This window comes from Aspergillus aculeatus, assembly GCF_001890905.1.
Source record: "Aspergillus aculeatus ATCC 16872 unplaced genomic scaffold ASPACscaffold_5, whole genome shotgun sequence".
Lineage (NCBI taxonomy): Eukaryota > Fungi > Ascomycota > Eurotiomycetes > Eurotiales > Aspergillaceae > Aspergillus > Aspergillus aculeatus.
In genome coordinates, this window is record NW_017962980.1 from 468,495 (window position 1) to 495,930 (window position 27,436).

The 27,436-nt window shown below is 51.0% G+C and overlaps 6 protein-coding genes across 6 annotated transcripts; 4 read left to right on the top strand and 2 right to left on the bottom strand.

Annotated features, from left to right (window-relative positions):
- Window positions 1–389: 389 nt before the first annotated feature.
- Window positions 390–10,496, bottom strand: ASPACDRAFT_51200 (uncharacterized protein; the record flags this gene model as incomplete). The annotated part of the gene is made up of 4 exons (XM_020202444.1): window positions 390–1,714; window positions 1,770–7,101; window positions 7,133–9,968; window positions 10,378–10,496. The coding sequence occupies 4 exons, from the start codon at window positions 10,494–10,496 to the stop codon at window positions 390–392; spliced, it is 9,612 nt and encodes a 3,203-aa protein (XP_020057632.1).
- Window positions 10,497–10,715: 219 nt separating this feature from the next.
- On the top strand, window positions 10,716–12,349 carry ASPACDRAFT_1879878 (nucleic acid/nucleotide deaminase domain-containing protein; the record flags this gene model as incomplete). The annotated part of the gene is made up of 2 exons (XM_020198182.1): window positions 10,716–11,271; window positions 11,322–12,349. The coding sequence occupies 2 exons, from the start codon at window positions 10,716–10,718 to the stop codon at window positions 12,329–12,331; spliced, it is 1,566 nt and encodes a 521-aa protein (XP_020057633.1). The 3' UTR covers window positions 12,332–12,349.
- Window positions 12,350–12,587: 238 nt separating this feature from the next.
- Window positions 12,588–13,478, bottom strand: ASPACDRAFT_51202 (uncharacterized protein; the record flags this gene model as incomplete). The annotated part of the gene is made up of 3 exons (XM_020202445.1): window positions 12,588–12,825; window positions 12,874–13,094; window positions 13,143–13,478. The coding sequence occupies 3 exons, from the start codon at window positions 13,476–13,478 to the stop codon at window positions 12,588–12,590; spliced, it is 795 nt and encodes a 264-aa protein (XP_020057634.1).
- A 3,204-nt stretch (window positions 13,479–16,682) lies between these two features.
- Window positions 16,683–20,909, top strand: ASPACDRAFT_26596 (uncharacterized protein; the record flags this gene model as incomplete). The annotated part of the gene is made up of 2 exons (XM_020199434.1): window positions 16,683–18,411; window positions 18,448–20,909. The coding sequence occupies 2 exons, from the start codon at window positions 16,683–16,685 to the stop codon at window positions 20,907–20,909; spliced, it is 4,191 nt and encodes a 1,396-aa protein (XP_020057635.1).
- A 730-nt stretch (window positions 20,910–21,639) lies between these two features.
- ASPACDRAFT_25930 (sialidase family protein) lies at window positions 21,640–22,701 on the top strand (the record flags this gene model as incomplete). The annotated part of the gene is made up of 1 exon (XM_020199372.1): window positions 21,640–22,701. One exon carries the CDS (start codon window positions 21,640–21,642, stop codon window positions 22,699–22,701), a length of 1,062 nt encoding a protein of 353 aa, XP_020057636.1.
- Window positions 22,702–23,769: 1,068 nt separating this feature from the next.
- Window positions 23,770–26,032, top strand: ASPACDRAFT_115942 (uncharacterized protein). The gene is made up of 10 exons (XM_020195944.1): window positions 23,770–24,252; window positions 24,320–24,333; window positions 24,383–24,455; window positions 24,506–24,837; window positions 24,887–25,030; window positions 25,080–25,294; window positions 25,347–25,544; window positions 25,599–25,626; window positions 25,683–25,798; window positions 25,852–26,032. The coding sequence occupies exons 1-10, from the start codon at window positions 24,086–24,088 to the stop codon at window positions 25,933–25,935; spliced, it is 1,371 nt and encodes a 456-aa protein (XP_020057637.1). The 5' UTR covers window positions 23,770–24,085; the 3' UTR covers window positions 25,936–26,032.
- Window positions 26,033–27,436: the final 1,404 nt, after the last annotated feature.

A 27,436-nucleotide genomic window follows, 5' to 3' on the forward strand; every position in this document is an offset into this window, starting at 1 on the left:
CCTCCACCTCAGCGGTAGACACTTGTACGCAGTATGTAAGTAGGTTTGCCTAGGTAATCAATGTTCAGGTACCCCACTACGACAGGTTATAACCGCCAAATAGCCATACTCCTTCTGCTTGATATCAGGACCGATCAAATCAGTTCATTCTTACTAACTTAGTGCTAACAATATAAAATATCGAATATAAGAAAAAAAATAAGAGAAAACCGCAGTCTAATAGGCTTACTTATCAGATTTCTTATCAGTAAAAACTGGTAGCCAAAGTAAAAAAGCGCCATCTGGCCATCTGGCCACCTGCGTCCCCCCAGTCACCCGGAACACAAGGATGACTGTTCCGGTCTTTAAATCCACTTCCTGCCGCCCTAGCATGCTGTTCGCTTGAGACATCACATCGGATATTTCGAAGACTCAGTCCGAGCTCTGCCATTGCAGTCTTGGAAGTCAGCCATGAGTAAAAGCTTTCCGTCTAGGATCTTGCCAAGGTGGGTCTTGTCAATTTCCTGTCCGTCCTTCCGTATCTGTGACATGAACACCTTGAGAAACCTGAGGGGGCTTTTGGTGAACTTGGCTCCTGCCTGTTGGTTCTCCACGATGAACCCATCCGCGGCGACGGCCAAGCCCTCTGGTGCGGCAGTAGATGCCACTCCCAGGAAGCGGCATATTTCACAATACTCATTGTACGATGAAATATAGAGCTGCCCCGCAAAGAGGTTCAGTTGAATGCGTAGGCTCTCAGGGACTGGTAGGGGCCTTGTGCTTGAACCCGTCGGAATCGGGTACAGATCGAGCTTATCGAGATGGTATGAGCTCTGGTTTTGACGAGGTGCATATAGATGCATCGTTACTGTGCCAGACCCTCGAATGTCAGAATGAAGGCTATTCGCCTCATACGGGCTGATGATCACCATGTGCCTTACGGGCGTTCCGTCCTTGGAGGGATGGTCATTGCTCATCAGGACCCATTCCACCGCACGCTGGTAACTATCTCGGGCAGACAATTTATCTGGCAGTCGGACTGTTCTAGCAAAATCCTTGGTGACAAGGAGCTCCGATGGGAACTGGGCCACATCCAGGTATTTGGCCGCTGATGTATCTTCTAACACCATGAAAGCTGGGCTCACTGCGGTGGATGATGCATCCAGATGTCCCGTGGCCACGAACAAGCGTATATCGGGGTGCACGGAATGCGGTTCCGGCTCGGCAGGAGGCGGACGTTGAACTTGTCGTTCCTGCTCAATCTCTGGTGCTAGCTCTCGCTCTTGCTCTTCCTGGAGTTGCGCTGCGGAGAACTTCACAGTGGCGAACTCACGGCAACGGTCCAGTATGCGACACAAGTCCCCATCGTCGGTGTTCTGAGGGAAAAGAGCCAAATCATTCTTACGACCAGGACGGTATCGCTGTTCAAGCGACTGGGATTCCGGTTCCAGAAACCCTTCGGCCTGACATTTGGAAATCGAAGTTTGCCCGTCCTGTCGCAACGCCCGCCAATGACGGGCCTGGGCCTGATATCGCTTTCCCTGCACTGCCCACAAAGGCATGCTGCGTTGCATGTCATCCCAGGTCTCCGAAATTGCCCAGCGGAGCACGTCTGCTACAGTAAGATCGGATCCGTGGGACCTCCCACAGAGAGCCAAAATTTGGAACTTGATCTCTTCCGGAATGCAAAACACCACCGATTGTCCTTTTCCTAATTTTCTCATCCTCATACATGCTGTGATAGCTGTTAGTGAAAGGTACAACTGGCCGTTCTCTTGGGACTCCCTGACCTTGAACTAGCTTGTCTTTTGTGATACTCGGTCCCAGCGTCACCGCCGCCCGGGTCTTTAAGGGTAGCATCAGATCAATCCCTCTCGTGTGTGCTTCGTCAAGGAACACAAGGCATTGGTCGAGGTGCCTTTCGAAAGGTGACGTCCGCAGCGGTTCGACGAGTCCGGTCCGATTCACCACGGTAATCTCGTCGTCGTCGTTGATAAAGACCACGGCCTGCGTTCTGCTATCATCACCGATCATCTCCAACCAGGTCTTGGCAACCTCCAAGTTGCTCAGCTCCAGTATCCGAGCTCCAACGTCCAGGATCACCCGTACGGCTGGATCCAGTTCCGCCACCATATCCAGAAGGACCTGCGCATCTGACTTGGTCAGGTCATCTCGTGGCGGAATTAGGGCGATGCCGGTCTCTGATCGAAGGAGATATTCGAGAACTAACGCATTGGTGTGATTCTGATCAGGCAGATCCAGCTGCTCCACACTGAGGGGAAGGGTGACCCGGGAATCGTTGGTCCCGCTAAAGCCGACGGTGGGATGGCACTTGACCTCCCCGATATCCCATCCGGATGAAGATAGTTTACTCGGAAACTCCCTTAGACCTTTGGCGAAAATAATATGAGCAAGGAAGTAATCGATGACCCCTTTCGCAAACCGAAGACACGGAAAAATGCATTCCACGCAAAGGAGCCGATCCTGGAGGTTAACGCCCATCAATTGACAATAAGTGGAGGGAAGATTCGGGGCATCATCGACCCATATCTGATACTCCGCGTCAGCCTGATCCGATCCGACCAAATGGTCGAATGCCTGAAATAGGTCGTCGTCACAGAGTCCTTCATAATAGTAACTCAGGCACGTGAGCACAATGACAACATCGGGGTGACTGAATTCCGCCCGTGGTGCAGGGTTATCCTTGGCACGAAACGGAACCGCCAGCCTCGTGGGGGGTTGTCGGGAGCGATCAAGTCCGCAGTTGACTCTCCACCGTCTTTGTCCCAGGCAGAATGCCAAGACGTTGCCAGCTAGCAGACCCCGAAGTAGTAGGAGAGGATCTTTCGTGCTGTCGGCCCACAAGCCAGACGCATCTGGCTTTTCGACTACCGCAATCTTCTGTTCTGACGGGTCAGGCTCAAGGCAATAAGCAATAGCCGCGCGTCGTTCTGCTTCTGGCTGCCTTGAAATGGGCAGGTTGTCGATGCCGTAGTGGGAGATATGATCCGCGATGCGTTCAAACAGCCGGTGCGCGGCATCTGCTCGGAGCAACCTGATTCTGGGGAAGCTCCCTGGATGTAGCTCCTCCACCTCAATTGACCGCGGGAGCTGCATTTTGATAACCGGAGCATATCTCCTCACCAGGCCCAGCATCTCTTGAATCAAGTTCCACCTCTGTGGACTGAGCTCCAAAGGACGCTGGGTCCCCATTGTGTAGATCAGCTCGAACTTCACACTGAAATTTTCATCGCTTTCGTCTACCAGGTCTCGCGAGGAGGTCTGGAAGAAATCCAGGATTCTAAGAAGACATACACCAACCGCCTCTCTCCCTGTGATGAAGCACTCTAGGCACATCAGTTTTAGGGATAAGAGGTGCTCAGGCTGAACAAGGAGAACTCCGCCCTCCGCCATGCAGTCTTTGCACATCCATTCGATCTCCCTCGCCTCAGATTCACCAATCCGCAACGAGCGTGACACGGGGAGATGATAAACCCGCCGACCTAAAAGTCCCCCTAGCTTTGAAACGAGCATCTGAAACATCTGCCGCGACTGTGGCTTGGCGACAATGATGCGAACTAGGGAACGGTCTGCGAGCGCGGCTGCCACGATGGGGACGATGACGGAAGACTTGCCCTCGCCCATATTCAGTTGCATGACGACATTATGTCCGGGCTGCGCATGTCGCATGCGTCGCGCAATCTGTTCTTGGACGTCCCGAATCAACAATCCACTCTCAATCTCCAGCAACAATGACTCGGGAAAATCCATTGGGTTCCAGTTCGTGTGACCTGCGTTCTGCAGTTCGCGGGCTAAATCCACGCGATGACCCATCAAATTGACGAGCCTCTTCGCCCGCTGGAGTGCCGTGATGGAACATCCATACGCGATCAAGCATTTCTTCCAGGGCCCAGGCAGGTGGCTCCAGCGTTTGCGTGTCAGCTGATGGAGAAGGAGCTGTGATGATACCCTCGGCCAGACGTTGACATTTGCAAATGTTCCCAGGATATTGCGCTGCGTGTCTGAACCTGGACGTACCTCTCCTGTCCTCGTATCGGAAAGCATCATCCTCGACATGATGGAGCGACTGATTTCCTCATGGTACTCTTGGCAGCGATGCAAATGATGGGATATGACGGTCTCAAGAATGTCGTCATCAGGCAAGGGATGATCCATATCCTGGATACCCTGCAGGGATGTCACACTGGCCCGCAGTCTCTCGATGTATTGCTTTTGGAACTGAGATCGCGCTTGTGATTCCAGGGCATCGACTAAGCTCAAAAGACGGAGGTTTGGGTCAGGAGCAGTGCGACTGCCCGACCAAGGCGGTAGAGTGGGTGGTTCCATTTCCACCGCCGGTGCTGGACCAAGAGACTCGTCCACTATATCATCCACGGAGATGAAAGCATGCCGTCGGTCCGCGGGGCGTTTCGCGCACGGGTACAGACATGGCGGGATCGCGATGGGTTGGACCTTTTGGGCTGTGTAGACGGATGCAACCCTATCAAGATACTGCCTCAGCTCTCGGTTATCGAACCAAGTTGGAAATGCTGCCTGTGAAATTTGCATCGCTTTTTGTGTATCAAAATAATCTGCGAACGCCGGCTGTTCACCAGATATGGGAGTTGAGGGGCATCGGGTCGGCCACTGTCCCTCTAGGCCCTCTATGAAATGAGCTAGTGCCTGTTTCCGCTTTGTCTTTCTCAACTTCGCCACGCGCGCATGAAACATGCTATACGATTCCGCTGGTCCGGGAGAGAGGCCATCTTCGGGGGTCACACTCCTGCTTACAGAATGGATCCGAGTCTTCAGTTCGGCGCAGTTCACCTTGGACCCTTTTTGGGGCCTGTATGATCTCTGCGCTGGCAACGTCATAGAGGCCATGCCGGGCAAGATGTACATCGCAGCAAGAACGTGCAAGACGATTATGTCGATCTTCCTGGAGAATGCCAACGTTGACAACCAGAGCATTACTGCATATCTGTTTGGCCGGGCCGTCTCCGAGCAGAGGAGCCGATGGATACTGCACCAATGACTGGAAACAAACTCGCCGGTCTCCGTGAGCCACATCGCATCGTATTTGATCTGTGTAGAATCAATCGAAGAACTGGCTCCGTGAACTGTGTTGGAAGTCGTAAGAAACTCCCAAAGACGTGCAGCCAGGATTTCAAGCATGACGTTCTGGGCAGATGGTATATCTTCGTAGAGAATTCTGCAGAGACTGAACACCCGTGAACAGCTTTCGGACTGGTAGTCCCGGCCCAGTTCTTCGTACGGACAGTCCTTCGCGTCCGTGTGGTCCTCAGCACCGAAACCAGAGATCCGGAAGGTCGAGGAGCGAATGCGATCTCGCTGCAGGAGGTCTGCATTCCATGAAGGGAGCGACGGCTCTGTCCCCTGTGAAGCCGGGTTGAATATCCTCATCCGACGGTGTTGATCAAGTATAGCAGCTACCTGGCTGTGGAATTCATCATGTTGAGCCAAACAGCCGAGGATCGGATCCCATCGAACGCTCTGCATTACACGCTCGTTGGCAGGGTAATATCTCCTCGCTGGTGTGAGACTCGCAAGCTTTTTAAGAATCGAGATATTCTCCGGCTGTAGTTGATTGAAAGACCGCATCGATGCCGAACGAAGGATGGACAGAGACTGTTCGGTCCCTGTGTGCTTGGTCAAGGGGTCAGGAGTGCAGAAGGATGTGACGGCATGCAGATAGCACAGTACAAGTTTGCTCTGTAGAGTCCCGTTGTCTGTCAAACAGCCGATGTCACTGTTCACGAGATAAACATGCACGCGGGTTGCCGCCTGCCAGCCAACCTTGACGGCGACATGGCCATCGCCTTGCTCCCATGTTATCTGGCCTTCTGGGATCAAAATCCTCCGATTGTGTGTGTTTCGGTCCAGCAAAACGAGCTTGTTACGCAGGCCGATCAGGGTGCCCACCGACTGATCAGGATCGACGACCATCCCCCGGTACTGGCGAGACTCAATTGAGGACTGACCCGATCGCAGATCAAAGCCCAGCCCGAGGCGGGGGATCTCGATTTCCACCATGTCAGATCCGCGGTGAAGTTTGTAGTGCAGCTTGGGGGCCTTTTCGAGGGGTTGGAAGATATCAGACAATGATCTCGCTGTCTCGCTCCGCATATTGATTAACGAGATACTGCCCTGGGTAAGCCGCCAGTTGTTTCCCAGCTGGGTGCGCTGCAATCGCCAGTGAGAAACCGGTGATGACTTCCATGGATCATTAAGAGGACGAAACTCTATGAATTGGCCATCGGTCTCGTACCAATGGGCGTATCCCTCCACGAAGGCATCCGGCAAAGCATCCGCGAGGAGCCTCGGGGATACGAATTCCCAGACTCTACTCCCGTCCACAGCTCGAATGCGTAGATCGAACCCACTCTGCTTGGGGATGGTTAGTTTCCCCAAGTAGATCGTCTGACCCATGTGCAGTCTCTGGGCGGAGAATTCCAAGCCTGGAAGATTGCTAGGCATCACTTCAACCAAAGAATGCCCGAACAGGGATCGATATGTGTTGTGGCGCTCGAATTCCGAGGGCAACCGCGCAAGTGGACGACCATTGATGAGCAGCTGACCAGTGAGAAGGTTGACGTGCACCACGACACCGCTATTACTGCCGCGTTCAACCATCATCTGGGTATTCAGGCAACATTGACTGCCCCCTGGGGCGGCTGTCCAAGGAGATCCCGGTCGGTACGCGGCCCAAGTCCGCTGGATCGCTCGGTCGAGTGCGGTCGTGCGGCCATGGACAGTGTGGTTTGCGAAGATGCGGTGTCCCCGAAAGGCTATGCTCTGCCACCGATAGTAGAAGATTGGAAGTAAACCACTGGATACCCCGTCCAGAAGACTCCTTCGGTCATGAATGATCATACTGCATTGGATGAAAACGGAGGCAGCCAGATCGTTCCGGAGCATTTGCTCCAGGTGACTGTTCTCGCAGTCAAAAGTGCCCACGCACATCAGTGCGAGGTAAGCGGCGGAGGCCATCAGATTGTTCCTGTGTTCATCACTGTCCGTAGCACCGGCCTTCTCCCCAACAGTCATCACCCATTGGAAAGAGATCTTCCGGAGGCCATCCAGCTGGGCTATGCATTCCTCCTGAATTTGAACCGATGGGGAGCAGGCCAACACTTTTTTGGGTGAGGGCGATCAGCACGCTCAACTCCTCTGCGGATTGCCAGTTCTGTGCGATGGCCGCTGCTGTCTTCTTGATCTCTCGCAGCAAAGGAGCTGCAAACAAATCATCGTTCAAAACATGATGGCCTTCTCTCAGGGTCGGATGCATGGGCGATGGCGGCCCTGCCTGGTGCATGATCTGCAGGGTAAAAAGGCACGTCTCGACCTTATTGAATACCACGGAGGGGGCAGCGAGCTGCCGAAGGATGTTCTGCCACTGGATGTGAACGCCCAATGGCATTGAGCAGAGCGCCTTATACTCACCCAGTGACATGTTTTCGGGGCAGGCATGCTGCGATGCAATGACCGTGTTGGGTGATTGACCGTCCGGTGTCTCCGCTGGGCGGAAGAGAAATGGCTGCAGAGACGAGCTGGATGGAGGTAACTTGTAAGTGCATGCCGTCGCCGTTGCATGTGTTTGGCTCAGGACTTCAGTAAAGCAGCGGAGGGCATTGTCAAAGTATTTGAAACGCAAACCGTTCGCGAGACAAACGTCGCTCTCTGATACATTGATAATGTATTTTTCCCGCCTGTGAGTTGCGCGGTGGGGTTTAACTTGGGAAAGAAGGCCGATCCTTGGGTGATCAACGACCGCAGTGTAGAACATAGAGAGTCCGCTATAGGTGTTTGGTCGGTACTCAGCTCTAGGCGTTTCTTCCGAAACATACTTGATCCCCAAAACATCAAGCAAGATGAAAGCAGTGATATCACGCCAGAATGCAAACGGTCTGGGCAGTTTCAACTCGAAGACCGTAGATTTTGCCTCCAAAGGATTGGAAGACAAAGGCCACTCATGCACATCAATTGTGATCCCTCTCGCAGCCTTGTCAAACCCGCATCGCTTGCATGAGGGGCTATGGCGACGCTCTGTGAAGAGGAACCGCCTGTCGACTATCTCATCGTAGAATGTGCAAGAAATCTCATCCCGCCGAGCACAATAGTCCCTGTACTGCTGATGCTTGCGGTGCAGCTCCACCACTTTGGCGGCCTTCTCAGATCCAGCTCTTTGTTCAATAGTGTCAAGTAGACGTTGGTGCTCAGCGGAGTTATCGAAGTAGCGCACAGAAAAGGAGGAAGAGGTTCCAAAGTCGGTTAGAACATTGGAATCTGGGTACTGGAGGTCCTGGTGACGCTGGCACATGTAGAGTTCCGCCTGTGCCAACCTGGTAAGCTGGGACAGCCGAGATAAGAGGAGAGACTGGAATAGATGTATCGGAATACAAGTATGATACTGGCGAAGCAGCGGATGAATATGGACGGCGGACTTGTCACAAGCTATCCAGAGCTCCAGGACGGTGAGAAGCATGGTAGACAATGCCTCGGGGTTGGAGGCGTACAACTCGGATGCAATATTAAAATAGGCATTAACTACACTGCTTAGCCGTTCGCAGGTGTCTTCATAGCCGATATGTGTCTCAATCCAGGATTGAAGATTCAAGTCAACCCACGCTTCAAAAGCAGCAAGATTGTAGACGTGATAGTCGGGGTCAGTCAATTGGAGGAGCGATGGGAGCTCTGCCGGCTCAAACTCCAAGAGTCCAGACTGTGGGTGGGAATCTGGCGACACTAAGGAGTGTTGGCAGGTTGTGATGCTCTGAAGCCACTCATCAAGATTGGGCAGTGAGCAATCAGTGTCATCTTTAAAGTTGAGTCGAGTCAAGGCGGACATATCAGGTCGGCAGGCGTTACGGGCGATGATGCGGCTCCAGTTTTGTTCGAGGACGCCATTCGCTTCTCGAAGGGCACACTGGACAAACAGGAGCCAATCGTGATTATCCGGCGGCAGATCAAGCTTGCGTAACCGGCGCACAATTTTGGAACTCATGATATACCGGTGTTCACTGCTTATGCTCTCGGGACAGCGGTGGAGAATGGAACTCATGTAAAAAACCATGAATACTTTGTAAAGGTCGACTGAAATTCCTTCGCGCTGGGAGAGCCTCCGAATGAACACTTGGATCGTAACTCGAACCTGGAGCCAGAGGGCGGAACGCCTCCAAGGATGCAGAGTGTCGAGCCACAGGACTTCTTCCCGTGTGTTTTTACGAACCTGCAAACTGTCCACAGTTCTGCATTGTGGGCGCAGGAATGTTGTGAACAGCTCTGTAACCATCATTGGATTGGTTGTATCCCGATCCTCGTCGTGTTTATGCCGCGCCTTCTTCACTTTTGGCTTGGTCCCCGGGGCAGGCTGACGACTCATGCTCTCAAGGGCGTGCGCAATTGTGTTTTGCATATTCGGCTCATTGAAGATGGCTCGATCCAAAGCAAAGGTTGGCCCAGGGAATTGGCGTTGCAGTCGACCCACCGTGGTGTTGACAGCGTTGTTCCGAGGCCACAGTTCAAACGTCTCGACATGTATTGAATCGCTGTGCCTGGTCATTAAGACCGCAGCATTCTGGCAGCGAACATGCACAGGTAGAGCACCTCCTATACAACACGTGTCAGTAAAGTTCCAGACGTCAGCTAGGTAACAACTGGCCATACCTGAGTTTTCCAGTTCTCCTAAAGCTTTTCTAAGCTCGACGTGATTCACGTCCCCATCACAATCGCGCATCGCTCTCAAACGAGTGAGCATCACTTTGACACTGACAACAACTTCACTTTCCTGCCCCTGCCAATAATCCTGAAACCGAGCAAGGGCGTCAATAACGCTATCGAGCATCACAGTTTCATGTACAGCGTTATAATCATCTTCCTGTGGCAGTTTTGGGGGCAGAAAAACGTGATGAAGTAGATATCTAGATTCCGTGGTCGATAGACGGGATGCAGCAGGCAAGCCAGACATTCTCCACTGCGTTCAGTATTGAAGAACAATCCAAGAAGAAATTTTGCGAGTAAAAGGCTGTTTGGATGAGTGCCGTAGAGCCGAATGTGCAGCCCAGCCCAGTGCCTTTTATCCATCCCAGAAGACTATAGACATAGGAGTCATTTTAGCGGTTCCAACGTGCAGTGGTTGGCCGTCTCGTATCATTTGCAGAATTCGAGGCGTGCCCTGATTTGTCCCAGTTGTCTAAGCGTGCTGTTGATCTGCCCTTGCTTTGAACGAGAGACGACTGCATCCCACACAGTCTACCGACCAAAGTTGTGTTGTATGCTTCGCAAGTAAAGGCTTTAGCATCTTCACTTTTGCTCACGGAGGTTATCTCCTTCATTTGACGGGGGCAGCGAAAAGTCTTGGCTACCCAATCTCAGTACGCCAAGTGTGCTTGAACTTCCTCCCGCATGTCTTCCTCCCGCATGTCTTCCTCCCGCATGTCTTCCTCCCGCATGTTTTCCTCTTGCATGTCTTCCTCCCGCATGTCTTCCTCCCGCATGTTTTCCTCTTGGATGCCTTCCTCCCGCATTGTCTTCCTCCCATCCCCCTTCTGCATATGGCCTTCATCCCCCCACCTCGTGGCTGAATTTCTAAAAGTATATATCCGGCACCAAACTTGATGGTGGGCCTAAGAACTCATAAATTACTCTTTCTTCTTAATGAGCTCGCACTCCGAATGTGTTTCACATTCCGTGCACTTTTCTATAATCTATTCAAAATGTCATCTGCAAAGCATTCATTCAGAGTTCAGAACAATATCACCTACAAGCAATTGCCTATCGACTCGGTCCGCGTCGGGCCCCCAAGACTGAACGCGTATAAGAGACTCCTTGGTAGATTTTACGAGCCTTTGTTTCTTTTGCGTGTACTAGGACAGACCCGTGGGCAGCACACAGTCGGCTCATCGGATCCTAGTCTGGAGCAAGAAACACGGCGAAGAAGGTTCCTACGTAACCTCGCCTTTGTTTGCGACTTTACCAAAGGAGGAATTTCTTGCACTGCCATTGGACTTGAAGACAGCGAAACATGTTATAGATTCTGGATTTCATCCAACGCATCTGTCGACAAAATCGTCGAATTCGCGAAGAATGCTCTCAGCCGCCTGAAGCGATTCACAACAATTACGGGAGACATTGATGGAGGTCAATACAAGGCAGAATTTACCGGTTTCTGCCTTGATTTCGCGATCAGCCGAGTAAAGAAAGAGCGTCAGTGTTTGTTTCAAGCGATCAATCAGTGTTATCGCAAACCAGGATCTGTGAGAACGGAACAGGGTTCGTAAAGGCCAAATTACAGGTTCTTACGATGCTAACTGGTTCAGTAGATCAGATGATAAAAGACTGGCTTGAGCCTATCCTCGAACAGAATGATTGTCTAGCACTTTGCCATTATGCATATGTTCACAGAAAGTCTGCAATCAGGATAATTGGACCCAAAGCTCAAGATGAAGAAAAGCTAATGGGCCTTCAAGACCGACGGTCGCCTTTTGCGTTAGTCATCCATTATATAGGGCGACTGGCAGATCACATCCGGGCACCATCGCAGCTGGTTGAGGATACCTACCATTTGTCTCAGATCCTTGACTCGTATCAGGTGGTGGCTATTGCTTGTGTGCCTTCAGTGCCTCGGCCAGAGCCCGATAATTTAACCACGGTCGATGGTATCCTCAACAGAATGTTGAAGAAGGATGACCCGGAAAGGCTTCAGATAAAGAATTCTTTGCTTTCCATGAATTCTCGATCTCAATGTCGTACCTTTGAGGGTTTCATGAAACAATATGAAAAGTGCACGCCGCAGGTGCATGCAGAAGTGCAGGCTCTGGACCATTTCTTCAGGTTGAATCTGTCTTTCGTGGGGAATGACCGTTACATTGCTTGTAGCAAACCGGCCTGTCTGTGTTGTGGACTATACTTTAAGCACCATCCGGCGCGAATGGTCTCCCCTGATTGTCACCGCAAAGTCTGGGTTAATTGGAGCCCGCAATTAGTCAAAAATCCCGTGAAGGGGGATCCAGAATACGATTTGCAGGTGAAGGTCCTCAATGAGATGACAAGTGAGATTCGCCGGGATGTTATTGCTGATATTCTTGGTCACTCATCATCAAGTCCCTGGCATCCTGATTCCCAGACAGCAATTTCAGATGACCGGTGGTCTCGCGTGGATTTGGAGGAGCTTCGAGGACATACATTCCGATATTCGATTGCTGACGGCAGCTTGGACACGGAGGCAACTGAACGTAGCACAGCGAAGGTCTGGAGGACAAAGGAGCTCAAGACATACGTGTCGGATGAAGACTATGACGCAGACTGTGGCGGGGTATCTCTCAAGATATAAGGTGGCAATGGATTTTGGCTTACAACTTGATTTGATCTACCCTTTCTGACTCTTGAGTAATTCATACCTCTTTCTTTTTCTTGTTTTTTCTCTCATTGAAACACGTGAGTGTAGATCTTCGTTGGAGTCATGGCTACAAGTAGGAGGCGGGTGTACTTCTACTTCTTGCGGGCGTTACGATTCTGAAGGGCATAAGGTACTATTCAAAACCCCGTCACTAAACTCGACAGAACTAAGGCCCGACATACGAAATTGCTCAATCGGACACAGAGAGACTACTAAGATCTTCATGCTGAGTTCGGTAGTGTCTGCGAAGATTGTCTCTCCGTGTGAATGGTTTACCGCACAACTCACACACAGCGCCCACTTTCCACCACTGCCGAGCCCAGCCACCGTGATGCACTTCGATATGTCGACGCATATGAACCTGCTGAGCCGTTGTTACCGTACATATGGGACATTTGACTGGCTTGACATGAATGCGCATATGCTTTCTGTGAAGAGTCAGCAGGATGAATCGAGAAAGTGGTAGCGTAGCTTACTGCAAATCACGCTTTCTTGGAAAGCCATTCTTGGTCACGCATGCACGATGTTGGCAATAATATAGCCCCTCAACTATAGAAATATTGTGATCGTAAGAAGGCATCGGCGCTTCCTGAAATCTCAAAGCGCATGTCCCTGAATCGTCCCGTCCTCCAACAACCACAGCTGGCGTGGTACTCTTGTGATCTTCACCACTCAGGCATCCATCTAAGCCCATTCTCTATAGAGATTGGTTTGGAAGAGGCAGTGCCTGTGAGTTCAATCCCACTGAGGTCAAAGTCGGAGTTTTCATGAGATCAACAGAAAGTGACTGGCTTTCAGCGGAGCCTTCCATCGAGAGTAGGTTGCTTGGTGCGACGAGGTCAGGATATTGCTCCGGCCAAGAAGGTCCTCTGCTGTCGCCGATCACAGTATCGGTCATTATCGTAGAAGGAGGAGCCAGAAATTCTCCTTGTCTATACCCTACCACAATTGGATCGCAATAGCCCTCGAGTGGAAAAATGGATAAATCGGTTCCAATGTAGGTTAATGAATCCGTGAATTCATCCTGTGGCCAGGCTGGGTAGTGTCCGTCCTCAGCCTGGCCGATAGATACAGATGTCATTGTGAGGACAAACACAAATTGATCCCGGAGAGAAGCTTCGACCACATACAAAGAAATGAAAAGCTCGAAAGCCTTCGGAAGGGATGACTCCCTAGTTATTAGGCTCAAGTTCGTTATCAACCTGGCTACTCTGGAAAGTTTGTGCAAGAGAATTCCCCAAGAGCTGGACCAGCGGTGTGCTAGCTACTTAAGTTAGGCAGCTTTGCAGTGACTAACTTGGCCAGACTTACCTGTGAAGGTACCCAGATAGCTGCCACATTCCTCATGCAGGTATGTACGGGTGTATGATAACGTTACAGGCATGACTGGTCCAAGAACGATAAGTGAATGTACTACGAAAGATGCGGTAAAAACAAATAGAGGACAAGAATCTTAGCAAGAAACGGCACACTGCTGAAGGAATTAATACCGGGGCCTTTGAGACAGGCTCAGCAGATGCGCAAAAGGCCTTAAAGCACTTACTTCGGTCCTATCTAGGGCTGCTTCAGCAATCCCGCGGTAGTAACGTGTATAATATACACAGCTGCTTTCTGGAGAGGTACGAGTTGGGATATAATAAACTAAATCGTCGAGTACCTCAAACTATCGTGATAAGAGAGGGCACGATACGAGAACGTTCCAGATGTTCTACGCAAAGAGTCAAGGATGATGACTATTAATCGCTTGGAAAGGCGCACGAAATACGGTGCGTAAACTGTGCTATATATACACAAAGAAAAGCAGGTAAGGAATGTGACCACAATTGAGTGTATCCTTCTAGCTGCAGGTAATATTGGTCAAAGGGCTTCCCGTCGGATTGATGTTGTGGCAAGTACCACTCCCTGGCAGTCCGCCTCAGCAGCCAGGAAGACAACGTTGGTAGGCCGTCAATTGGACGTAGCTGTCTGTGGAATACAATCTCTTAGGTAGTGTAACTACCGTATCCGTACTTCGCTAAGACCGATTCTCTGGAGCTAGATTGTTGTTCGCGTCAAGAGGTACCATAAGGATCTCTCGCCACCGAATCAGGAATACCCTTGACGACCCCCCTGCCTGGAAGGGACTTTGCATGGACGACATGGGGCAGGCGATGGAGCGGCAATTGCTATTCGTGGTGCTGGATCCCTTGCGATAAGTGCAACCTGCTTTGACCTCTGAACATTGTGAAGTTGATAGATATAGAATAATCATAAGTATATATTAACTAGAGTGGATTTTGGTTTAAAAAACATACTAAAAACCAAGCTTTTGAGATCTGTATTCAGATTTGATCTTTGTAAGATTGTTATGTTTTTAAACAGTAATAGAAGGTATTTGATACTTCCACCTATATTTCACATATATGATATAGTAGATCTCGAAATCGCTTGACCAACAAACACATCACTATTATTTCCAAATCACTGCTAAGATGCTAGCTCTATTATTTTCTTGAGCGGGCTGCATTAAAGTTATAGGATTGCGTAATCTTCTGTATATACAGTACAAAGTTCTTACCAGACGCAATACTCGCTCCATACATGGTACTTTGGGTCATAATTGGTAAGATAAGTATATCAGGCATTACACTACAATTCTTTAAAAATTTGTAGTAGCACTTGGACAAACCAGACAAACGCAGAACAACTGTACCTATAGCTATTATACAACAATAGTTAATATTATACTGAGAAGATTTGGGAAGGATTATCTTTAATATATATAGAACAGAGTATAAATAGCAGTAATAAATAATAGGCTGGGAGACTTTTGTAATAAAAAAAATAAAAAGCCAAAGTATATAAGAAAAAAGCCCTTTGGGTTAGAAACAGATGCGCCCGATGGGTGCGTGTATAGAGAGTGTGGGAGCGTGGCATAAGGCGGTTGATGGAAGGCTGCCATTTCCGGCAGCAGGGAAGCAAGTCGCATCTCTCATAGAGCAAAACTGCCACCTCACTAATTAGGGCTCATATTATTTTTCATCCAAGAGCATGCTTCTTCCTCGCACCGTATTATTAAATAATGATTCGATTCGGGTACAGTACAGGTTTATCCTTCTGCTGTATTTCCTGCAGCCTCACCACACGTAGTAAAATCGTATCTACTTCTGCCCCTTACCAACAGAATCATTCATTGTTGGTAAACCCCCCATAGAGATCTCCTCTGATTGTTTTCCCTTGCTAGACAGTACTTTTGCTCTGTTCATTCCGGAATATGTATTATCCCCACTTAGCTCGAATACTGCTTGATTAGTAAGCTGACCGAGGTCTCCAAGCTGGCGACCGTCTGTTTCGAAAATCGCCGTCCCAGCCAGCTCGGCTGGTAAAGCACGCTCCATTTTCGCATGTGGGTTTGAGTCCATTGTTCCTGGCTCTTGCGCTGGCATATAACCTTCGGATGTGGAGCGGTCCCGCACTCGTCTTCTGCGCAAGTACCAGAATAGCAAGGTACCCACGCAGATAAGAACCACACCTATTGCAACGCCAATCCCTGCTTCGGCGCCCGATGAAATTCTAGCAGAGCTATCACCGGCTTGGGAAGCTGAATTAGTTTTTGTTGCTGTCCTAACACTGGTCTCCGTTGTTACAGCACTATTGGTTTCTGATATCGGATTGGTGATAGTAGTAACGGCAGCGGTAGGTAGGTGAGGTAGGTGATGTTGATACACTGAAATCAGTGCCCACCAAAGTAACCGTTTTCGTGAGGGTAGTGGCTTGACTCGGAGTCACAGTCACTTCTGTGGTAATGACATCGACCTGGGATGCGGTTGATTCCGCGTTGGTTTGTGTAACAGCAGCGCTCATGTCAAGCTATAAAATATTTCGTCAGCATATGACGTGTGGCGTTTAAAGGTATTGTTTTGAGCATACATTGGTCAATGATCAGATTCACGCGGGAGTGAGTGGTAGCAGGTGAGAAAAGGAGAGAATGAAGTCTCAGCAGCTGATTATTCAGGCATTTGAAAACGCACGAGACGATCGCATGGGCTAACCCCCGTTCGACACTAGTCGATATAGAGGGCAACGATGTAGCTTGTAATCTACTACACACACAATAGTTGCCTAGTAGACTAATTTAGTGGCGGCTGTGTCAGAGCGCTTAGAGCAAGGCTGGGGGAATATTAAAGGAGACATGGAGAAGAAAGGACCTCCTCCTTACCTGCTTTGCATTCACTTTGAGTGCTTTAGGGTTCAAGTTGTCATCAAGATTCACTGTTGATATCGCATTCACTGACTGGCAGTTGCGATGCCCTTTGACTGGGGCTGTTGTGGGGACAAGAACGGCAGGAACGCAACCGACGCGGCTGCTGCCCCTCCGCGGCCGGTGAATCTCCTCTCCCCGTCCACCTCCTCCCATTCAGTTTCCAAACCATCACAAGTCAAGCGTTCTCCCTCTCAAACCACCGTCCCACCACAGCAAGCTTCACCGGTATCGGAGAAACATGACCTCTGGAAACGAGCAGAAGAACAACTGGACGAAAACAGCCGCAAACGGCTTCGATTGAGCCAGGACAGCAACTGCCCCTCAATCGATCGAGTGCTGGCGGAGATCATCAAAGAAATCACCGCCAAGTACAAAGACTACCAGAAAGGCAATTTGAGTATCCGGAACCGCGACGACAGCAACAAGAAAATCGATGTTCGAGGCTCGGCCAAAAAGGTCCTCGTCTGCGTGCTACAGGCCCAGGACCTCATCAAAGCGGTGGTCGGGTTCGATCCTACCGGCTACGCCTCGATCGCTTGGTCAGTCGTTGCCTTTGGGCTCACGCTGATCAAGAACGACATCGATCGGCGAGATGCGATCATGGACGCATCGGAGTTCCTCGCCCAGGCTCTCGCATACCATAGTATCATCGAGCACAACTACCGGAAGGGAACCATTCCCAGTTCGGCAAGGTTGGATGATGCTCTGGTGGATGTCTATGTTGCGCTTCTTCGGTATATAGCAGAGGTCCAGAGTGCGAGACATGAGAGTGCCGTTGCTCGAGTGGGAAAGAGTATAACTGCTCTGACTGACCAGCCGCTCGACCGGCTCAAGTCGGTGGTGGAGCAGAAAGGCGCCGTCGTGGATCAATGGAAAACGATCGTGAGAGATGAGGATCAGAACCGCCTTGCCGAGGATCAAAGTCGCCGTGCCGAGGCTATCTTGGTGCGGATCGACGAGATGGGCAGGCGGGTGCACAGTATCGATGTTCGAACCAATGATCAAGAGGAACTCAACATCCTCGACTGGATTTCAACTTTCTCCTATTCCAACATCCAAAATGAGACCAAGAAGGCTCGTTCGCCCGATACGGGAACATGGTTTGTGGAGTTGAGCGACCGCTATCAACGCTGGAAGACCACACCGGGACAACTTCTGTGGCTGCATGGCCCTGTGGGTTGCGGCAAATCAGTCCTATGCTCCACCATTATTGCAGACACTGACCTGCACTGCCAAAGAAATGAGCCGTGTGTTCTAGCATACTGGTACTTCAAATTCAGTGACAATGAAACACAAAGCATGGAGAGTATGGTCCGATCCTTCATACGGCAATTGTGTCCCCGACCTATTCCCAACCCGATCAGAAGAATTTGGGAAGATCACCGGAGGAACCGAGAGCCGGACTTGGACGTACTCTTGACAATTCTTAGGGAAATTATGGATTTGCTGCCTGGAGACGTATTCATCATCTTCGATGCCCTCGATGAATGCCCCACTGAGACTCGAGAAAAGAGCCTCCTAGCTTTCATGGATGGTCTGATAAGAGATTTTCCTACCAAGGTTCACTTGCTTGCCACAAGCAGACCGGAACCTGACATTCATAACGCTCTTACGCAGCACACCTTATTCGGACTGGAGGATGCTTTGAGCGGAGACGTCGAGAAGTTTGTGCAAGAGAGGCTAATCAGTGGAAAGTTGCGTAGATGGAATCGCTCCATCCTTGAGAGGATAGAACACCAGCTGCTGAACGTTTCAGAAAGGCAAGTCACGGGTGCATGTTACAGTCCCTCTCCGTGCTAACTAGGAGGTAGGCGATTTCGCTGGGTTGATCTGCAGATAAAGCGCCTAGAAAGATGTCACATTCCCCAAGACATTGATGAAGCGCTTACAACAATTCCTGACACTCTTGAGGCGACGTACAAAGGCATCCTTGAGCAGGAGATTCTACCAAGGTACCACGACGCAGTGCGATCCATTTTCACTTGGCTCACTTTCTCCATGAAGCCCCTAAGTCAGGAAACCGTCGCAGAAGTAGCAGGCTTCCCATCACCGGATAGCGTGATCGAAATTTGTACAACTCAAATGATTACCCTGAATACCGCGGATGGGACTATCAGACTTGCTCACTTCTCCGTGAAAGAGTTTCTTCTGTCCGAGCAAGTGGCTCACTGGTGCCACATGTCTGAAATACTTGGGTATCGCCTCATTCTAAACCAGATGCTGAAGCAGATTCTCTCCGAAGACGAGGATTTATCACTCATGGCTGCCATGAGTAAGCCACTTCTCCGCTACAGTAGTGAATTTTGGCCCGACCATCTTCGGAAGTTGGAGAGCTTGAAACCCGGCCCATTGCAGGAGATCTATTCGATGCTGGTAGAACTCTTCACTGAGCCCCTTCTATACCACAACTGGCAACGCTTGTATTCGTTCGACTTTTCCTACACCAAGCAGGCATGGCGCCGCTGGACGGAAGCAGCGTGGGTGCCGCCAATCGAAAAGGCGATCATTCTGCAACTGGAACATCTAGCAGACCTACTGGTGCAGACGGGCTCTGACGCTCTAAAGAACACAAAAGATACGGGTGAAAGCACGCTAGTCTACGCGGCCGAGCATAGCGTTACAATTCTGGCACTTCTTTTACAACGTGTGATTACCATTCCATTGCAGGAGGTGCAGGAAATCCTCTTTCGAATTCGCCCTCGATCCACCCAGGAGCAAGGAACATTATGTCTTGTCATAGATCAGCTCTGGAACATGGGTGTGCTACATGACGGGAGAAAGTATGAGGACTCGACCCATCCAGCTCTTCTTGTCAGTATGGTGAAGAACCGCCACTGTGGGGACGTACTCCTCGGCCTGTGTCTCGAACGCGGGGATAAAGAAACACCGAAGGTGACGACGGAACTTCTGGAAGCCACATTACAGAATGACGATTGTGGTGCCAGGGTATTAGAAGTCTTGATTCAGCGACGAGATGAGAGAATAAGTTTCACAGGTCAGATTATGCAGACTGTGGCAGAACAATCGAGGTCCAATCCGTCTCTAGCGTGCCTCATTCTGAAAAATCAAGACCGCATTGTTTGTCTGAAGCCGGAGCATGCAGAGACTTTCGCTCGGACAGCTGACAGTGAACTCTTGAAACTGGTTCTTCGAGTTTATGGAGAGCAGATCATGATGGAACGCAACGTCTTACTTGCCGCGATTAGCAACCCCAGTGCCAGGGATGTGGTTCGCGGCCTCTTGTCTGGTAGAGAACTGAGTGCCAATACCCAGCAGAGCATTCTTTCTGCTGCAGCTGCGGTAGAGAGATGGGAGTACCTTGAATTGATTAATTTTCTGTTGGATGAATGGGGCCCGCGGTTCAACATTGGCTACCAAACCATGGTTGCCGCCGTCTCGAATCGTCTGCTAGGGCTCGCCATTCTCGAGACGTTGCTCGCTCGACAACAGGCCGGGTTCATCGTCTCGGATGGAATTCTTGTCCATGCTGCTAAAAAGAATACGGAGCAGGTCCTACAGTTGCTTATGATTAATGGAGGCTCGACAATCCCGATCAGGGACGAGTTGGTGTTTGCCGCGGCAGGGAACGAACCCCGAGGGCTGTCGGTGCTCCTCTTCCTCTTCCCCCTCCTCGGCTCTGACTATGTCGTGTCGTCGGAGCTCCTCCAAACAGCAGCAGAGAACCCCAACAAGTACAAAAGCCCATGGGAGACCAGCAAAGAGTTTCAGGCTGTCTTGAAATATTTCACCGGCACCACTGTGCCCGACAGCGTCTTTCTAGCCATGCACGATCAGGTGGACCATATGAAGGTTCTTTTGGACTGGTCGAACAATAAAGCCCCGACCAAGGAAATCTTTCTAGCAATCTGCGATAACGGCGATCTCGGGGCGTTCTACACTCTGCTGCTACTCCTTGATCGGGGCCTTTTGGCGGTCGATGAGTGGTTTGTGGAAACTTCGGCCTGCACCCCAGGCCTCTTGTGGCACATCCTCGGCCATGTTCCTCGGGTCCCGATCACTGATAGAGTGATTAACTCCGTGAGGGACGAGAGGTCTCTACGATATATCGTTCAACATCTTGAGGAGAAAGATATCTGGACCGAGGAAATCATGGAAGCCATCATCAGTACAGCATCCGTGGAGACTGAAGCCCTTATCAATATCCTAGAACTTTACATCGGCAAGGCGCCCCTCACTGAGAGTATATTGCTTATTGCCGCGGAGCGCGATACACGCCTAGTCGAGTTTTTACAGCAGCCGAGAAATTGAATCAAGTAGTCGACTGCTATAGCGCCATAAGTGTACATATACCTACTCTCCGCATGTTTTATTACCTTGTCTCTGGACTGAATTTTTGGCATTGAAGCTTCCATTGTTGGGAGATTTCGGTACCGTACCTCAATACTACCTACCCCCCATTGTTCTACCCCGGATAGCCAGGTCTGGATCCGGACTTGCGTCAGCCCTACGCCCTTATGATCCTATACCCTCTGTCCTATCGATTTCAGCCGTGTGCAAATGATCAACAGCCTCAAAGGAAAAGATATCAGGCAACACCTTAACTATAAATAGCGTAAGCGGCCCCCAATGTTTCAGGGGCCCCGCGTTACGTCATACAGCCCCGCCTTATAAAAGCCACGCAATCCCGCAACAAACCCTGAATACCCCAACAAACATCGCAATTGACTCCTCACCATCACTACTATCTGGAGTTCTAACAATTTGTATCTACATCGCACAAATCCCATTCACCATGCCTGACTTCGGCCACAAGATTCTAAACAAGCTGGGTCTTCACGACCATCACGAACAACAGCAGCAACCCCCGCAGCAGCAACAGTATTACCCTCCGCAGCAGCAACACCCCGGTCAGCAGCAGTATGACCAGCAGCAATACGGCCAGTATAACCAGCAGCAGTACAGTCAGCAGCAACACGGCCAATATAACCAGCAGCAATACCAATACAACCAACAACAATATGGCCAGCAGCAGCAGCCAATGGGCTACCCAGGTCAAGGCCACGGCCACAGCCACCCCCGCCCCAACCGCCACGTCCACCACGACCAGCGCGCTCTCTCCAATGGCAACGGGGGCACCTACCCCCGTCTAGCCCGCCTCTCAGACGGCTCCCTCCTCTCCTCCTTCACCCGCTTCCCTGGAGACGGCTCACGCGTACTCGTTGTCGCCCGCAGCACTGACGGCCACAACTTCGAGGACATCGGTGAAGTCACCCGCGGTACGGGGGACACAGACAACCTCTTCCTCTTGGAGGTGGCCCCCTCTGTTGTGCTAGGGGCATTCCGAAATCACGACCACGACCCCTCCGGCCGTGTCACCCACTTCCGCATCACCGTCTGCCGCTCCCATGACGGCGGCCGCACCTGGCAGTTCGCCTCGCAGGCGGCCGAGAAGCCCGGTGCCGACGGGTTGGGTATTTGGGAGCCGTTCATGCGCATGGGCAGCGGTGGCGAGGTGCAGCTCACCTACTCGCAGGAGTTTGCCCAGAACAACCAGTGCACGATGCTGGTGACGTCGACCGACCAGGGCAGCACCTGGTCAGAACCCCGGTGCCTGCATGGGAAGGATGACAACCGACGTGACGGAATGAACGGCATCGCGCGGACCTTCGATGCCGACCTCGGAAAGGAGGTCCTGGTCATGGTGTTCGAGACGAACACCAAAGGCCCCATGCAGATTGAGGCCCTCATCTCGGACAACGATGGGGATAGTTGGGGCCGTCGGCATGTCGTGTATTCGCCCCATGACGGGCACAGGCATAACGCCGGCGCGCCGCAGATCGCCTCCTTTGCGGATGGGTCGCTGGCGGTCGTGTTCATGACCGACGAGGACCACGACAAGGTGGACTGGGTCAAGAATGCGTCGATCAAGGCGGTGTTTGCGCTGCCCCCGCGGGGAGGTGAGATCCATTGGGATCAGACCTCGACATCGATCTGTGCTGATTCGAGCCACTGGCCCGGTGTGTTCGCCCTGGATGGACACACGCTTCTGGCGACGTATGAGTGCAAGGGGCCCAAGGCGAGGGCTATTTCGCTGCAGTGAAATCTCTCGTGCTTAGTATTTTCCCCCGGTGATTCACTTCGGTTATCTTCTTTGGGAGACCATCATGGCTGGTCCATCGTGTCAATTTTGTGTTATGTGTGGGGATAGAGCAAATGTAGTGCATGATTTGACATAGTCATCTTGCAAAAATGTTTCATGAATACCATTGATGATTTCCAGGAGATGAAGTCTGGACTACCACTTCCCTGAATGTGAAGATTACATATGTGGTAGAGGCGCTGAATGCTATTCGATCCTCCAGTTCAGGGCGAATTTGACCTTGGATAAATCTACTTTGCTAAAGAAGAGCTCAACGCCCTGTTGAGCCGCCAGCAGGGGTGGTCTGGAGCCATCGTACTCTTCGCCTTTGCGCAGCCCAGCATGTCATTTTGCCTATTGGGTGACCTGAAAGGGTCCCAAACATCACAGTAGCCGAAAGTGATATTCGAGTAAGGACACTGAAGCGATTGAGCCCGGAAACAAGCGACGAAGCTGGCACACTAAGCCGACCTGAGACGAACCCCTCTCGTCATCAGCGAGTCATGGATGGCAGCCCGCCAGGATACCGGGTCAGGCACCGGATATGCAATTCCAAGGTTGGTGCAGGGTGTCAGATGTGCCCCTCAGCTGCCGATCATCACCAGTGGCAGAAGGAGCAGATCGTGGTTGCGCCCCGAAAGAGGCAAGATGATGATAAGCGAGGAGGGGGCGTGGCTCTTGGCGCGGAAACGGCTGACTAAGAACGGTCGGAAGACCTTGCCTCTTCGGGAGCAGAATTTTTAAGCTCGCCGAGCGGGAAAGCCCCCGCAAGGTTCCCGCCGCTTTTTCTCATTGGCGGAGTAGCGACAGCTGCGAGCGGAGAGCATCCATCAGGGCGGGGCGGACATTAGGTAATGAAAGACCTCGATTGGTCAGGAGGGAATTCTAGATGTAACCTGGCCCGGCGAGCAGAGATTGAATGCCCATGAGGCAATATTCGGGGTGGGCGAACGCCAGTGACTCAGAGGGCCACACCTGCCACTTTCTCAAAGCACGCCTTTTTGTTTTGTTTATCTCTCCATTCCCTCACTTCAATTCGCCTGGCTGGGAAAAGCTAGTAGCTGCCAGCTATCATACCTGTACCTTAATTCTTCTTCGTGTGTTCGGGGTGTTCGGTGGATTGAATTCCTCTCTCGGACGATCCCGCCTTGCCGCTTTCGGAAAATTTCTGCACTCTTCCCCAGTTCATCCGGGTTTTCTTTCATCCTTAATTCCTTCTCACCTCGGCTGTGTCGGAGAGCTTGAACTTTGAAGAGAGGAGAGAGTTGAGACTTGCTCCCCTCCCCTCCCTTCCCCCTTCCGTCTCCCCCTCGTACATCATTCTAGGATGTCGCAACCCATGAGCATGGCCGTGGACGGCCATGGTGCTGCTGAATTGGATCATGCGCCCCAGTATGATGTCGCCCTGCACGACAAGGAAAAGCAGGAGGATCGCAAGGGCAGTCCCATCTATCAGGACACCTTTGGTGATGAGGAGTATGCCGAGGTCAAGTACAAGGTCCTCAGCTGGTGGTATGTTCGCCATTCTCTCTTCTGTGGTTCCAATTCCAGTGTAATCCAGCTGACTGACTGCTCATAGGCAATGTGGTTTCCGTAAGTCCCGCCTACTGCCTTGATGATCCGCTTGATACTAATTTGATAGTCATGGTGGCCGAAACCGTGTCCTTAGGCATCCTCTCGCTACCCGCCGTCGTGGGTGTCTTGGGTCTCGTCCCGTATGTATCATTGCTCCGTAATGTCCTAAACAACAGACTGACTGGCCTAGTGCCATCATCCTTCTGCTGGGATTGGGTCTCTTAGCCACCTACACAGGCTATACCATCGGCCAGTTCAGATGGGCCTACCCGCATATCCAGAACATGGCCGATGCCGGCGAGGTTCTTTTCGGTAGTTTCGGTCGTGAGTTCTTCGGCACCGGCCAACTGCTCCTCGTTGTCTTCATCATGGCCAGCCATATCTTGACCTTCACTGTGGCCATGAACACGATCACCGAGCACGGCACGTGCACGATCGTGTTTGGTGTTGTCGGCGTGGTCATCTCTTTCTTCTTGGCCCTGCCCCGAACCTCAGCCAATGTCTCCTACCTGTCGGTGGCGTGTAAGTGTTCGACTATCATATCGATTATCATGTTCTGACCCTCGGACAGCATTCATCAGCGTCTTCTCGGCTGTCATGATCGTCATGATTGCTGTCGGTATCCAGCGTCCATACAAGGGCGCGCTCGAAGTCACAGTGGACACTAGTCTGTACAAGGCTTTCCTGGCCGTGTGCAACATTGTCTTCTCTTTCTGTGCGTCTCCCACCTGATGCCTTCTGGACCCTTGCTCACAATGCAATAGCCGGCCATGTGGCTTTCTTCGGTTTCATGTCCGAACTCAAGGATCCGCGCGATTATCCCAAGTCCCTGTGTCTGCTGCAGGGGATCGATACGGTTCTCTACATCGTTACCGCCGTGGTGATCTACGTCTTTGCCGGACCCAACGTGACCTCCCCGGCGCTCGGCTCAGCCGGCCCAATGATTGCTAAGATTTCCTACGGCATCGCTCTGCCGACAGTGCGTCGCAACCGCTCATGAAGACTGTTTAGCTGAAGCTAATTTGAGTTAGATTATCATCGGCGGAGTGGTTAACGGCCATGTCGCCTGCAAATTCGTGTACGTGCGAATCTTCCGCAACAGCGACCGCATGCACAGCCGCGATCTGGTGGCCACCGGCTCCTGGGTGGTCCTCATGCTGGTCCTGTGGATCGTGGCATGGATTATCGCCGAGGCCATTCCTGTCTTCAACGATCTCCTGAGTTTGATTGTAGGTTCACACCTTTTAAAGGTCGACAGGTTCCTCGCTAACTGATTTCTCCAGGCCTCCCTTTTCGCCAGTTGGTTTACTTGTAAGCATACCTACCCCACCCTTAACCCCACAAAACCAATACTAACCAACCCATAGTTGGCTTCAGCGGCATGTTCTGGCTGTACCTCAATAAAGACCGACTATTCTCCTCCCCGAGAAAGATCGCCTTGACCATCCTCAACGCGTTGATCGTGGGTATCGCCGCTTGTGTTGTAAGTGCTGCTTGACTCTTCCTCTCGGCTTGTACGTTAATTATGATTCATAGTGTGGTCTTGGGCTATATGTCTCGGGACGTTCTTTACACGAAGACGCCAATAGCTCGAGTTTCTCCTGTGCGAATAATGCATGAGTGGGCCGGAGTTGTGTATTTTTGGTTTGGCTGCTGCATATACTTGCATGATTTTGTATAATACTTTGTTGGACAGATGTCACTGGTATAGTGGTGCATCTGTGACTATAGATATTGCGTTGAACTTTGTCGATACTATCAATTTTGCACTTTCCGGTTGTCGATGAGATCATCGCCTCCCGAATTCGACGCCGTCTGCGCCAAGCCTACTTCCGCTATGGTCCGATCCGGCCTGGGTGGGAAGGCGGATCACGTGGTCACAGGACTGACTGACAGAGCGAGGCATGGCCTGTACCGCACGTTGTCACACCTGTGACTATACGTACCAAGCTTCTCGGACCTGTACAGGCGCTAAAGACTGACATAGCCGATCTGCAGCTTCCTCATTGGTTCTGCCCACGGCCGTGACAATGACAGTTCTCCAGATTTTTAAAGCGGTGAACTGAAATAGATCTACTCAGTTCGGATCATTTCCTGGCAATTGAGTCAAAAGGGCGTGAAGGTATAACTTAACTGATTTCGAACACTACGGTACAAGGACACAATTAACCATATAAGCCAATTGTCTCTATTCAAAATACAACGGCCTCAAAAAAGGAAACCAAACGCCTCGACGCACAAATCTTTCCGCATTCTACGCAGTGTAGAGCCAATCAGACCTTGGTGATAGAACAGAACCAGACTTATCAAACCTGTTCGGCATCATCAAGAGTATTTCTGGCACCTTGGTCAATTTGCATGTTTGATTTCGTCACTCTCGCCCATTCATTTATATCACGTAGGAACCGACGGGCTGTTCCAATTTGAATACCTCGTTAAATAAAGAATCCAGCATCTGGGCCTTCGAGAAATAGTCCAAGGTCGAGGTGGGTTTCCAACGTCACCTGGCACACTTTTCGGAAGTCTGCTTTGTTGCAGTATTCCCTTACTGCCGCTTCCCGAGGCCGAAGAATCATGAGAGGCTCGTCGGATGTACGTCTGGGCAGGGATGGAGTACTGTAGGTTGAACTTTCGACTGTCTTGCCTTGCCACCGGGGGCGTTAATGCAGGGTTCTTTACCCTAGATTTGTTCGTATCGTCGTATCCCACATGTCGGTTCTTCCCAGAGCCAGCATGTGATGCTTGTTGAGAGTCATTTCTCTGCATGACGCTCGTTTCCGTGGTACAATAAATTGCAATATGTAGTGGTCTGCAATGGTCTTCCGTGGGACCATCCTATATGGGTACTGAGACTGGAAGTTGGGAGAGTCCTAGCTCAAAGGAGTCCTCGCAGTCACAACAGTAGAATCTTCCGCCTTGAACCAGTGTCGGGTTTTCTTTCATCACTCTTCTAGAGAGTTACCTCCCATTCAGTCAATGGTGGATGGTAAAGTATTTGAGCACCCACATAAAGAAGAAGGGAAGAGTGCTTTTCTGCCAAATATTCAGAATGCATGACCCAAGGCTAGGAACAGCTAAAGTTGCATTTTGATTCGTTGTTTCCATACTAAGATGGCACACC

What these genes read in the sequence shown, in the direction of transcription:
- ASPACDRAFT_115942 (XM_020195944.1), top strand. Translation starts at nt 24,086, where the DNA reads ATGGCCGTGGACGGCCATGGTGCTGCTGAATTGGATCATGCGCCCCAG. An exon ending in CAACATTGTCTTCTCTTTCT is followed by an intron (nt 25,031 to 25,079) that starts GTGCGTCTCCCA and finishes ACAATGCAATAG; the next exon opens with CCGGCCATGTGGCTTTCTTC. An exon ending in TTTCGCCAGTTGGTTTACTT is followed by an intron (nt 25,627 to 25,682) that starts GTAAGCATACCT and finishes ACCAACCCATAG; the next exon opens with TTGGCTTCAGCGGCATGTTC.